The sequence below is a fragment of the Gallinula chloropus genome (genome assembly GCF_964237585.1).
Source record: "Gallinula chloropus genome assembly, contig: HAP1_SCAFFOLD_338, whole genome shotgun sequence".
NCBI classification, from domain to species: Eukaryota; Metazoa; Chordata; class Aves; order Gruiformes; family Rallidae; genus Gallinula; species Gallinula chloropus.
This window is the reverse complement of record NW_028168091.1, coordinates 41,498-54,110: the sequence shown is the minus strand read 5'-3', so window position 1 is coordinate 54,110 and position 12,613 is coordinate 41,498. Positions and strand designations below refer to the sequence as shown.

Sequence of the window (12,613 nt, the reverse complement as noted above, 5' to 3'; positions counted from 1 at the left end):
CTGGGGACACTGGGGAGGGGAGCTGGGCGCTGGGGAGGGTCCGTGGCAAGGGAAAGGGGAACTGGAGAGGGACTGGGAGGCGCTGGGTGGGGGGGCCAACAGGTTTGGGGGACAGACAGAAGCGGGAGTGCTGGGGGGGGGCAACTGGGAGCCCCGGAGGGTAACAGAACTGGGGGGCGGGGAAAGGACTGGGAGCACTGGGCGTTAACTGGGAGCCCGGGAGGATAACAGAACTGGGGGGCGGGGGAAAGGACTGGGAGCACTGGGGTTAACTGGGAGCCCGGGAGTGGAGTGGGAGCTCTGCGGGGCGGGGAGCTGGGAGCACTGGGCTGACTGGCGTGCCTCGCTGGTGCCGCAGCCCCGCTGCTCCCCCCGGCTCCGCCTGGACGTTTCGGCCTCCCCCGAGTTCCCCCCCAGCCCGGGGCCTCGGCCGTGCCCGCGGGGGGCCGGGTCTTCGTGCAGGTGCGGGGGAGTCCCCGGGAGTGCCGCGTGCGGTGACGCCCCCGGTGCCCCCCGTGTTCCCACTCCCCGGTGACCCCCCCCTTTTCCCCACCATGTCCCCTTCCCCCCCCCGGGGACCCCCCCTCCCTTTCACCCCCCCCGGTGCCCCCCCCTTCCTTCCCCTGTGTCCCCTCCCCCCACGGTGCCCCCTTGGCCCCCGCCCCGTGACCCCCCTCCCCCCCCCCCCCCGTGCCTCCTGGTGCCCCCCCGGTGCCCCCCGTGTCCCCACCCCCCAGCGCCCCTCCCAGCCCCCCCCCCCCTTTCCACCGCCCCCGTGTCCCCCCCGGCGCCCCCCGTCCCCATCCCCCCGAGTCCCCCGGACGCCCCCTTCTCCCCCCGTCCCGTCTCCCCTCCCCGCCGACCCCCCGGTCGTCCCCCTCCTCAGGTCTCCCTCTCCCGCGCCCCCCCCGGGCTGGGTTTCTCCCTCCGTCGCTGCTTCGTGTCCCCCCGCTCGGCTCCGGGTCCCCCCGGCCCGGCCCGGCCCCGCGGCCGCTCGTGGTGCTGCGGGGGGGCTGCGCGGCGCGGGGGGCGGCGGCGGCGGCGGGGGGGGGGGCGGCTCGGCGGAGGTTGCTCCTCCTCCTGCCCCCCCGTTTCCCCGAACCGCTCCAGTTCCTCCACTGCCGCCTCCGCCTCTGCCGCGCCGCGGGGGCCCGAGGCCCCGGGGACGGGCTGCCGCCGGTACGGGGCTGGGCGGGGGGCGGGGGGCGGGGGGGGGGGCGGTACCGGGACCAGGAGACGCCGCGACCGGGGAGACGGGGGGCGGGGGCAGAGCGGGGAGCGGGGCCACTGAGGAGAGGGGGAGGTGCAGGGGGGGGAGGGGGGTAACGGGGTGGTACGGGGGAGGGGAGGGGGTGTGGGGGAGGGGAGGGGGTGTGCGGACGAGGGGGCACCGGGAGAACAGCGGGAAGCGGGTGACACGGCGGGGGGGGGGGGCGGGTACAGCCCGCGGGAATAGGGGACAGCGGGACCGGGGGGCGGGTGGGTGGGGGGGCAGAGGGGAGGCGCGGGGGGGGGCAGCGCCTGTCCCGGGGCCGTGGGGGGGGTGGTGGGGGAGGAGGGACACGGGGCGGGGCGAAGCGGCGCCCCCACCGTGTCCCCCCTCCCGCAGTGCCGGGCGGAGCCCTGTCCCCGCCGGGGGCCCGAGGCCCCGGGGACAGGCCCCGCCCCCCGGCCCCGCCCCGGCCCCGCCCCCCGGCCCCGCCCCGGCCCCGCGCGCGGCCGCGCCTCCGCACCGTCACGCGCCCCATGGTGGTGACGCTCGGGCCCTCTCGCGCCGCCCCGCCAGGTCCGGGACACCCCCCCCCCCCCCCCCCAACCCACCCCCCATGCGGGGATCCCTCCCTAAAAGCGTGTCCGTGTCCCGTCCCCCCCCCCCCCTCCCCAAAAAAAAGACCCCCCTCTCCGCCCCGGGCTCCCCCGGCCGGGACCCCCCAAGCCCCGGCGACGCCTCCAAGACCACCCTCCCCCCCCCAACAAACCCTCAAAACGGACCCCATCACCGCCAAGGATCCCCACTCCCCCCGGGACCCCCAAGCGGGACAGGGACCCCCAGTGAGAACATCCCCCCCCCCCGAGTGTGTCCCGGGACCCGCAGCCGGAGCCCCGCGCAGTTTCCTCCCCCCTCCGCTACCGGCACCTCCCATTTGTGGCCCCTCCGCTGTCCCATCGCCGTGACCCCCAACCCGCCGTGACCGCCTGCACCCACCCCCAGGTGCCCCCCCGCCGCCGTTCCCGCCGCCCCCCCCAGTTCCTCGACTCCCCCCGCCCCCCCAGCGGGACCAGCCGCCGCCCCCCCCGGCAGGTGAGTGTTCGCTGTGGGGGAGATGGAGTTTGGGAGGGGGGGACACACCCGGACACCGGGGTCCCCCAGATGCTGTCACCCCCCCCCCCTCCTCCAGCTCCTGCCGTGCCCCCGGCGGCCGTGGCCGCCGTCTCCTTTGGAGCCTTCGTGGTGGGGGCGGCCCTGGCGGGGGGGCTCTGGTTCGTCCACAGCCGCACAGGTGAGGGGCACCCCCCCCCCCCCAAAAAAAAAAGGGCAAACCCATCATTGCCCCCTCTGGCAGGGTCCCCATCCACAAACACCCCTTTAACCCCCCCCATCTCTTCCTTCAGCTGCCCCTCGGCCTCTCCCGGCTCCCCCCAGCTCCAATGCAGCCCCCCAGCCCGCCAGGGGACAGGTAGGGGGGGGCTGGGGGTTACTGGATAGTGGGAGGGATGGGGGGGAGGGGCACTGGGAGCTCAAAGGGGTGGGTGGGGGGACACACACAGGGTGGTAACTGGCAGTACTGGGACAGGGGGCACTGGAAACATACTGAGGGCAATGGGAGGGATTGAGGGGGAGGAGGAGGGTAAATGGGAGCACAGGGGAGCCGAGTGATGCCCTAGGGAAGTACTGGTGTGTTTGAGGCCCTTGCTGAGCCCTGACCCTGCCCCGTTTGGCTGTTTCAGTGTCCCTCGCTGTGACACCGCCCCCCCCCCAGCCCCCCCCCCCCCGCCGCCGCACTTTGTCACCGTCCTGGTATTAAAAATGTTCCCCCCCGCCGGAAAAAGTGACCCTGTGACATTTGTTCCCTGTGGGATTTGTCCCAGCTGGTTCCTCACTGAAATCCCTCCCCCAGAACTGTCAGAGACTGACCGGATTTGATTTCAGTTCAGGATGTTATTTGGGTTCTAAGTGATCGTAACAGGGAGAGAATCTGCTGTGGGCTTTGAGGAGCAAAACGCTCTTTATCACTGTGGGAAATCTCCACGGCCCTTGGATCCAAACGGTGGGTCCCAGTTCAAACAATGGGTCCCAGTTCAAACAATGGGTCCCAGTTCAAACAATAAGTGTGTGAAGAAACTGCAGCTGTGAAAGGACAGATGAAGATGAAATAAGCTGGAGCAAGGATGGGGTTCACTCAGTGTGACTGTCCACGCCCACCAGAGGACCCCCCGCTCAACATGACCACCGGTGCCCAAAGGACATAGACCCATGATGGTGAATTCCAGGAAATAACATGACTGTCCTAATCAACACTCTCCCCCCCTTTGTATTTGAAACAATCAGCATAGTTAACCAATGAATTGTGTAGAATAAGAATACAGATAAAGTGAATTCTATTCTTACGGGGTAAGAATGTAGATACAGCGTTTGGCTCTGTGATAAAGTGAAGCACTCAGAAGCCACCCATTGCAAGGGCCGAGCTATGCAGCCAGCGTTTTGTGCAATGACCTTTGTTAGAGATGGTGTAAAGCTCCTGTGCTTTGTCCCTGGGGGTGAACACATCTTTGATCCGCGGGCAGAGAATTACAACCAGATACGTTGTCCTAGAAAGTCGCTCTTAGAACCTCAGTCACCTCACCAGGTAATTTCAAGTAAACAACTCATCACGTGACCAGGTGGTTTCAGGTAAAACGACCGATGGAGGAGAAAGTCTTGTTTCCCTTCCTAACAAAAGGCTCCGCTGGCGAGAATCTCACATTTACCCTGCAGAAGGGCTGGTAAGAGGCAAGAGCTGGAGACCGGGATGGCGCCTCCGGCCAGGGATTCGCTTGCTGAAGGAAAACAGATGGTGAACAAGGACATGAAGGAGCTCAGAGCGCCGAGACCACCGCCGGCGTGCAGGAAGCATCGCCTTCCAGATCCAGACCACCACTCCTGCTCCCAAGACGTCTGACCGCACTCCTTGGCAGGCTCCACGCGCACGCAGGGGCCTGACGGGCGGGTCCAGACAGTAACTGTGTGAGAGATTCCTCGTTGTTGTACTGCGTAACCAGGGGGGGGGGGGGGTCGGGCTGCTGCCGGGGCCTGTGGCGGAGCGACACCCCCCCCCCCCCGCCACCCAGTGCTGAAGAAACAGCGCGACGCGTGACGTCCTCGAGTCCCGTCCCGTGATTGTGGAACTTAGTGTAGTAAGGATGTTACGTGGTCCATGTGCAGACATATCCTTTTGTTGGGAGTTCCTAGGGATGCAAAGGTTCCTTGTTCTTTGGTCTTATCTGGAATGTTTCTCCTGTTGAGGTCATGTGCTGCACTCCATCTCACTGAAATTAAGTATCAACTATGCAGGTTTTTGTCTTGCTTTCTGCAAATCTAAAATACATCATTTCTTAACAGCAGCATTTTTATTGCTTTCACTTAGTATTTTTTCTATGAAGTTTAACATTCTCTTTAGTATCTTCTCTCCATATTTTAGTAAAGATATGGTTATTTACATACCCCATTTAATCATTGGTTTAAAGATTCAGTAGAGCATGTTTTCAGCAAGGATCCATTCAGTATCCCACCTCTGATAAACCACTCAGCTCAGCAGAGCCCCCCCTGCTCCTTCAGCTGCTCTGAATCCTTCTGCAGGCAGCATCCTCCCCTGTCCCAGCCACTGAGGGAAGGGCAGTGGGTGGGACCTGGGGTATATAAGGCACCTGCTTGGCCTTTGGCAGCTCATTCTGCTTTGGGTCTCATCTTGTCATGCCATGGTTTTCATTCTGCAGCTGAAGCATTGGAGTTGCTGCTGTTGTCTTGGTTCCTGCCCTTAAGGTGAGTGTTTCCCAACTGGCTGAGTGTGACCAGTGTCTCCCAGTCCAAAGCACTGATTGATGCACCTTGGCTCCTGTTTGCTTGGGGTGTTTTGCTTTCCCTGCTCAGGGTCTCTCCAAGGCAGTTCAGTCCTCTCCACTCAGCTGTTGGTGTTTTGCTTCTGGGTGCACAGCATTTCCCCAGCACTCCTGGCTTTGCACAGGATGGGCTGGGGGGGTTAGGGATTAGGGTTTGGGTTAGGGTTTGGGTTAGGGTTAGGGTTAGGGTCAGGCTTAGGGTTGGGGTAGGGTTAGGGGTTAGGGTTAGGGTTATGGTCATTAGGGTTTAGGTTAGGGTTTAGGTTAGGGTTAGGTTTATGGTTAGGGTTAGGGGTTGGGGTTAGGGTTAGTGTTAGGGTTTAGGGTTAGGGTCATTAGGGTTAGGGTTAGAGGTTAGGGTCATTAGGGGTTAGGTTTAGGGTCAGTGGTTAGGGTTAGGGTCAGGTTTAGCGTAGGGTTACGGTTATGGTTAGGTCAGGGTTAGGTTAGGGTTAGGGGTTAGGGTTAGGGTTTAGGTGTTAGTGTCAGGGTCAGGGTCTGGTTTAGGGTTAGGGCAGGTTCAGGGTTAGGGGTTAGGGTTTAGGGTTAGTGGTTAGGGCTTATGGTTAGGGGTTAGTGTTTGGGTTAGGCGTTAGGGTTAGTGTTTGTGTTAGGGTTAGTGGTTAGTGGTTAGGGTTAGGGTTAGGGTGTGTGTTAGGGGTTAGGGTTAGGGTTTAGGGTTAGGGTTATTGTTAGGGGTTAGGGTTAGAGTTAGGGGTTTGTGTTAGGGGTTAGTGTTAGGCTTAGGGTTAGGGTTGGGTTAGGGTTAGAGATTAGGGGTTAGGGTTTATGGTTAGGGGTTAGGGGTTAGGGGTTAGGGTTTGGGTTTGGGTTAGGGTTAGGGTTAGGGTTAAGGTTTGGGGTTCGGGTTAGGGTTAGTGGGTAGGGTAAGGCTTAGGGTTAGTGGTTAGGTTTAGGGTTTAGGGTTAGGGGTTAGGGTTAGGGGTTAGGGTTAGGGTCATTAGGGTTATGGTTTGGGTTTTGGGTTAGGGTTAGGGTTTTGTGTTAGGGGTAGGGTTAGTGTCAGGGTCAGGGTTAGGGTCAGGGTTAAGGTCAGGGTTAGGGTCTTTAGGGTTAGGGGTTAGGGTTAGGGGTTAGGGTTAGGGTCATTAGGGTTAGGGTCATTAGGGTTAGGGTTAGGGGTTAGGCTTTAGGGTTAGGCTTTAGGGTTAGGTGTTAGGGTTTAGGGTTAGGTTTAGGTTTAGTGTTTAGGGCTAGGGTTAGTGTTAGGGGTTAGGGTTAGTGTTAGGGGTTAGGGTTAGTGTTAGGGGTTAGGGTTAGTGTTAGGGGTTAGGGTTAGGGTTAGGGTTAGGGTTTGGGTTAGGGTTAGGGTCGTTAGGGTTAGGGTTATGGTTAGGGCCATTAGGGTTAGGGCCATTAGGGTTAGGGCCATTAGGGTTAGGTCCATTAGGGTTAGGGGTTAGGGTTAGGGGTTAGGGTTAGTGGTTAGGGTTTAGGGTTAGGGTTTAGGGTTAGGGTTTAGGGTTAGGGTTTAGGGTTAGGGTCATTAGGGTTAGGGTTAGGGTTTGGGGTTAGGGTTTGTGTTAGGGTTAGCGTTTAGATTTTGGGTTAGTTTTAGGGTTGGTTTAGGGTTAGGGTTAGGGGTTAGGGTTAGGGTCATTAGGGTTAGGGTTTGGGTTTAGGGGTTAGGGTTAGGGTTTAGGGTTAGGGTTTAGGGTTAGGGGTTAGGTTTAGGGTTAGGGTTTAGGGTTAGGGTTAGGGTCAGGGTTTAGGGTTAGGGTTAGCGTTAGGGTTAGGGGTTAGGGTTAGGGTTAGGGTCATTTTGGTTAGGGTTACGGTTAAGGTTAGGGTTAGGGGTTAGGGTTAGGGTTAGCTTTAGGGTTAGGGTTAGGTTAGGGTTAGGGCCAGGGTCAGGATCAGGGTTAGGGGTTAGGGTTAGGTTAGGGTTAGGTTAGGGTTAGGGTCAGGGTCAGGATCAGGGTTAGAGTTAGGGGTTAGGGTTAGGGTCATTAGGGTTAGGGTTAGGGGTTAGGGTTAGGGTTAGGGTTAGGGTCCCCCAGTGCTTCTAAGGGTCCCCCAGGGTCCCTCAGGGTTCTTTAGGGTTGTGCAGGGTCCTCCAGGGCCCCTCAGGGTCCCTCAAGTTTCCCCAGGGTTCCTCAGAGCTCTTTAGTGTCCCGTAGGGTCCCCCAGGGCCCCTCCGGGTTCTTTAGGGTCCCTTAAGTTCCCCCTGGGCTCTTTAGGGTCCCTCAAGGTCCCCCAAGGCTCTTTAGGCTCCCCAAGAGTCCCCTAGGGTTTCTCAGGTTCCCCAGGGCTCTTTCGGGTCCCCCTGGGTCCCTCAGGGCTCTTTAGGGTCCCCCAGGGCTCCTCAGGGTCCCTCAGGGTTCCCCAGTGATCCTCAGGGTCCCCCAGGGGCCCCCAGAGTCCTTCAGGGCTCCTCAGTGTTCCTCAGGGTTCTTTACGGCCCCCCAGGGTCCCTCAAGGTTCTCAAGGTCCCCCCAGAGTTCTTCAGGGCTCTTTTGGGTCCCCAAGGGTCCCCCAGGGCCCCTCAGGGTTCCTCAGGGCTCCTCGGGCTACTATAGGGTCCCACAGAGTCCCCCAGGGCCCCTCAGGGCTCTTTAGGGCCCCCCAGGGTTTCTCGGGGGCCCCCAGAGTCTCTCAGGGTCCTTCAAGGTTCCCAAGGGTCCCGCAGGGCTCCTCAGGGTCCCCCAGAGTCCCTCAGGGTTCTTTAGGGTCCCCCAAGGTCCCTCAGGGTTCTTTAGGGTCCCCCAAGGTCCCTCAGGGTTCTATAGGGTCCCTCAAGGTCACCCAGGGGTCTTTAGGGTCCCTCAGGGCCCCTCAGGGTCTCTCAAGGTTCCTCAGGGCTCTTTAGAGCTCGTTAGGGTCCCCCAGGGCCCCTCAGGGTCCCTCAGGGTTCCTCAGGGCTCCTCGGGCTACTATAGGGTCCCACAGAGTCCCCCAGGGCCCCTCAGGGCTCTTTAGAGCCCCCCAGGGTTTCTCGGGGGCCCCCAGAGTCTCTCAGGGCCCTCCAAGGTTCCCAAGGGTCCCGCAGGGCTCCTCAGGGTCCCCCAAAGTCCCTCAGGGCTCTTTAGGTTCCCTCAAGGTACCCCAGGGCCCCTCAGGGCTCTTTAGGGCCCCCCAGGACTCCTCAGGGAGTTGGCCGGAGAGTGCTTCTCGGGCCGCGACCTGCAACTGGGCAGGTACCTCCCAGGTTCCCGGCCCAACGAAAGCCCCCAGAGCCAAATGGAGAGGGGCTGCTTGGGGGCCCCCTGGGGCCCCTTCAGGCCAGCTAGGTCTTTGGGTCCTGGCTCCTTCGCTTTGGGAGCAGTTGCAGGACGTTTGGCACGTTGGCCGGAGAGTGCTTCTCGGGCCGCGACCTACAACTGGGCAGGTACCTCCCAGGTTCCCGGCCCAACGAAAGCCCCCAGACCCAAATGGAGAGGGGCTGCTTGGGGGCCCCCTGGGGCCCCTTCAGGCCAGCTAGGTCTTTGGGTCCTGGCTCCTTCGCTTTGGGAGCAGTCGCTGGACGTTTGGGCTTGTTGGCCGGAGAGTGCTTCTCGGGCCGCGACCTGCAACCGGGCAGGTACCTCCCAGGTTCCCGGCCCAACGAAAGCCCCCAGACCCAAATGGAGAGGGGCTGCTTGGGGGCCCCCTGGGGCCCCTTCAGGCCAGCTAGGTCTTTGGGTCCTGGCTCCTTCGCTTTGGGAGCAGTCGCTGGACGTTTGGCATGTTGGCCGGAGAGTGCTTCTCGGGCCGCGACCTGCAACCGGGCAGGTAGCTCCCAGGTTCCCGGCCCAACAAAAGCCCCCAGACCCAAATGGAGAGGGGCTGCTTGGGGGCCCCCTGGGGCCCCTTCAGGCCAGCTAGGTCTTTGGGTCCTGGCTCCTTCGCTTTGGGAGCAGTCGCTGGACGTTTGGCATGTTGGCCGGAGAGTGCTTCTCGGGCCGCGACCTGCAACCGGGCAGGTAGCTCCCAGGTTCCCGGCCCAACGAAAGCCCCCAGACCCAAATGGAGAGGGGCTGCTTGGGGGCCCCCTGGGGCCCCTTCAGGCCAGCTAGGTCTTTGGGTCCTGGCTCCTTCGCTTTGGGAGCAGTTGCTGGACGTTTGGCATGTTGGCCGGAGAGTGCTTCTCGGGCCGCGACCTGCAACCGGGCAGGTACCTCCCAGGTTCCCGGCCCAACAAAAGCCCCCAGACCCAAATGGAGAGGGGCTGCTTGGGGGCCCCCTGGGGCCCCTTCAGGCCAGCTAGGTCTTTGGGTCCTGGCTCCTTCGCTTTGGGAGCAGTCGCTGGACGTTTGGCATGTTGGCCGCAGAGTGCTTCTCGGGCCGCGACCTGCAACCGGGCAGGTACCTCCCAGGTTCCCGGCCCAACGAAAGCCCCCAGACCCAAATGGAGAGGGGCTGCTTGGGGGCCCCCTGGGGCCCCTTCAGGCCAGCTAGGTCTTTGGGTCCTGGCTCCTTCGCTTTGGGAGCAGTCGCTGGACGTTTGGCATGTTGGCCGGAGAGTGCTTCTCGGGCCGCGACCTGCAACCGGGCAGGTACCTCCCAGGTTCCCGGCCCAACGAAAGCCCCCAGAGCCAAATGGAGAGGGGCTGCTTGGGGGCCCCCTGGGGCCCCTTCAGGCCAGCTAGGTCTTTGGGTCCTGGCTCCTTCGCTTTGGGAGCAGTCGCTGGACGTTTGGCATGTTGGCCGCAGAGTGCTTCTCGGGCCGCGACCTGCAACCGGGCAGGTACCTCCCAGGTTCCCGGCCCAACGAAAGCCCCCAGACCCAAATGGAGAGGGGCTGCTTGGGGGCCCCCTGGGGCCCCTTCAGGCCAGCTAGGTCTTTGGGTCCTGGCTCCTTCGCTTTGGGAGCAGTCGCTGGACGTTTGGCATGTTGGCCGGAGAGTGCTTCTCGGGCCGCGACCTGCAACCGGGCAGGTACCTCCCAGGTTCCCGGCCCAATGAAAGCCCCCAGACCCAAATGGAGAGGGGCTGCTTGGGGGCCCCCTGGGGCCCCTTCAGGCCAGCTAGGTCTTTGGGTCCTGGCTCCTTCGCTTTGGGAGCAGTCGCTGGACGTTTGGCATGTTGGCCGGAGAGTGCTTCTCGGGCCGCGACCTGCAACCGGGCAGGTAGCTCCCAGGTTCCCGGCCCAACGAAAGCCCCCAGACCCAAATGGAGAGGGGCTGCTTGGGGGCCCCCTGGGGCCCCTTCAGGCCAGCTAGGTCTTTGGGTCCTGGCTCCTTCGCTTTGGGAGCAGTCGCTGGACGTTTGGCATGTTGGCCGCAGAGTGCTTCTCGGGCCGCGACCTGCAACCGGGCAGGTACCACCCAGGTTCCCGGCCCAATGAAAGCCCACAGACCCAAATGGAGAGGGGCTGCTTGGGGGCCCCCTGGGGCCCCTTCAGGCCAGCTAGGTCTTTGGGTCCTGGCTCCTTCGCTTTGGGAGCAGTCGCTGGACGTTTGGCATGTTGGCCGGAGAGTGCTTCTCGGGCCGCGACCTGCAACCGGGCAGGTAGCTCCCAGGTTCCCGGCCCAACGAAAGCCCCCAGAGCCAAATGGAGAGGGGCTGCTTGGGGGCCCCCTGGGGCCCCTTCAGGCCAGCTAGGTCTTTGGGTCCTGGCTCCTTCGCTTTGGGAGCAGTCGCTGGACGTTTGGCATGTTGGCCGGAGAGTGCTTCTCGGGCCGCGACCTGCAACCGGGCAGGTACCTCCCAGGTTCCCGGCCCAACGAAAGCCCCCAGACCCAAATGGAGAGGGGCTGCTTGGGGGCCCCCTGGGGCCCCTTCAGGCCAGCTAGGTCTTTGGGTCCTGGCTCCTTCGCTTTGGGAGCAGTCGCTGGACGTTTGGCATGTTGGCCGCAGAGTGCTTCTCGGGCCGCGACCTGCAACCGGGCAGGTACCTCCCAGGTTCCCGGCCCAACGAAAGCCCCCAGACCCAAATGGAGAGGGGCTGCTTGGGGGCCCCCTGGGGCCCCTTCAGGCCAGCTAGGTCTTTGGGTCCTGGCTCCTTCGCTTTGGGAGCAGTCGCTGGACGTTTGGCATGTTGGCCGGAGAGTGCTTCTCGGGCCGCGACCTGCAACCGGGCAGGTACCTCCCAGGTTCCCGGCCCAACGAAAGCCCCCAGACCCAAATGGAGAGGGGCTGCTTGGGGGCCCCCTGGGGCCCCTTCAGGCCAGCTAGGTCTTTGGGTCCTGGCTCCTTCGCTTTGGGAGCAGTCGCTGGACGTTTGGCATGTTTGCCGGAGAGTGCTTCTCGGGCCGCGACCTGCAACCGGGCAGGTACCTCCCAGGTTCCCGGCCCAACGAAAGCCCCCAGAGCCAAATGGAGAGGGGCTGCTTGGGGGCCCCCTGGGGCCCCTTCAGGCCAGCTAGGTCTTTGGGTCCTGGCTCCTTCGCTTTGGGAGCAGTCGCTGGACGTTTGGCATGTTGGCCGCAGAGTGCTTCTCGGGCCGCGACCTGCAACCGGGCAGGTACCTCCCAGGTTCCCGGCCCAACGAAAGCCCCCAGAGCCAAATGGAGAGGGGCTGCTTGGGGGCCCCCTGGGGCCCCTTCAGGCCAGCTAGGTCTTTGGGTCCTGGCTCCTTCGCTTTGGGAGCAGTTGCTGGACGTTTGGGCATGTTGGCCGGAGAGTGCTTCTCGGGCCGCGACCTGCAACCGGGCAGGTACCTCCCAGGTTCCCGGCCCAACGAAAGCCCCCAGAGCCAAATGGAGAGGGGCTGCTTGGGGGCCCCCTGGGGCCCCTTCAGGCCAGCTAGGTCTTTGGGTCCTGGCTCCTTCGCTTTGGGAGCAGTCGCTGGACGTTTGGCATGTTGGCCGCAGAGTGCTTCTCGGGCCGCGACCTGCAACCGGGCAGGTACCTCCCAGGTTCCCGGCCCAACGAAAGCCCCCAGAGCCAAATGGAGAGGGGCTGCTTGGGGGCCCCCTGGGGCCCCTTCAGGCCAGCTAGGTCTTTGGGTCCTGGCTCCTTCGCTTTGGGAGCAGTCGCTGGACGTTTGGCATGTTGGCCGGAGAGTGCTTCTCGGGCCGCGACCTGCAACCGGGCAGGTACCTCCCAGGTTCCCGGCCCAACGAAAGCCCCCAGACCCAAATGGAGAGGGGCTGCTTGGGGGCCCCCTGGGGCCCCTTCAGGCCAGCTAGGTCTTTGGGTCCTGGCTCCTTCGCTTTGGGAGCAGTCGCTGGACGTTTGGCATGTTGGCCGCAGAGTGCTTCTCGGGCCGCGACCTGCAACCGGGCAGGTACCTCCCAGGTTCCCGGCCCAATGAAAGCCCACAGACCCAAATGGAGAGGGGCTGCTTGGGGGCCCCCTGGGGCCCCTTCAGGCCAGCTAGGTCTTTGGGTCCTGGCTCCTTCGCTTTGGGAGCAGTCGCTGGACGTTTGGCATGTTGGCCGCAGAGTGCTTCTCGGGCCGCGAACTGCAACCGGGCAGGTACCTCCCAGGTTCCCGGCCCAACGAAAGCCCCCAGACCCAAATGGAGAGGGGCTGCTTGGGGGCCCCCTGGGGCCCCTTCAGGCCAGCTAGGTCTTTGGGTCCTGGCTCCTTCGCTTTGGGAGCAGTCGCTGGACGTTTGGCATGTTGGCCG

At 63.0% G+C, this 12,613-nt stretch overlaps 1 protein-coding gene across 1 annotated transcript; it reads left to right on the top strand.

The window, feature by feature from the left end:
• Positions 1–1,746: 1,746 nt before the first annotated feature.
• Positions 1,747–3,625, top strand: LOC311204814 (uncharacterized protein; the record flags this gene model as incomplete). Its single annotated transcript, XM_084281163.1, has 5 exons — positions 1,747–1,752; positions 2,096–2,302; positions 2,400–2,501; positions 2,614–2,678; positions 3,120–3,625. 5 exons carry the CDS (start codon positions 1,747–1,749, stop codon positions 3,133–3,135), a joined length of 396 nt encoding a protein of 131 aa, XP_084137289.1. The 3' UTR covers positions 3,136–3,625.
• Between the last annotated feature and the right edge of the window lie 8,988 nt (positions 3,626–12,613).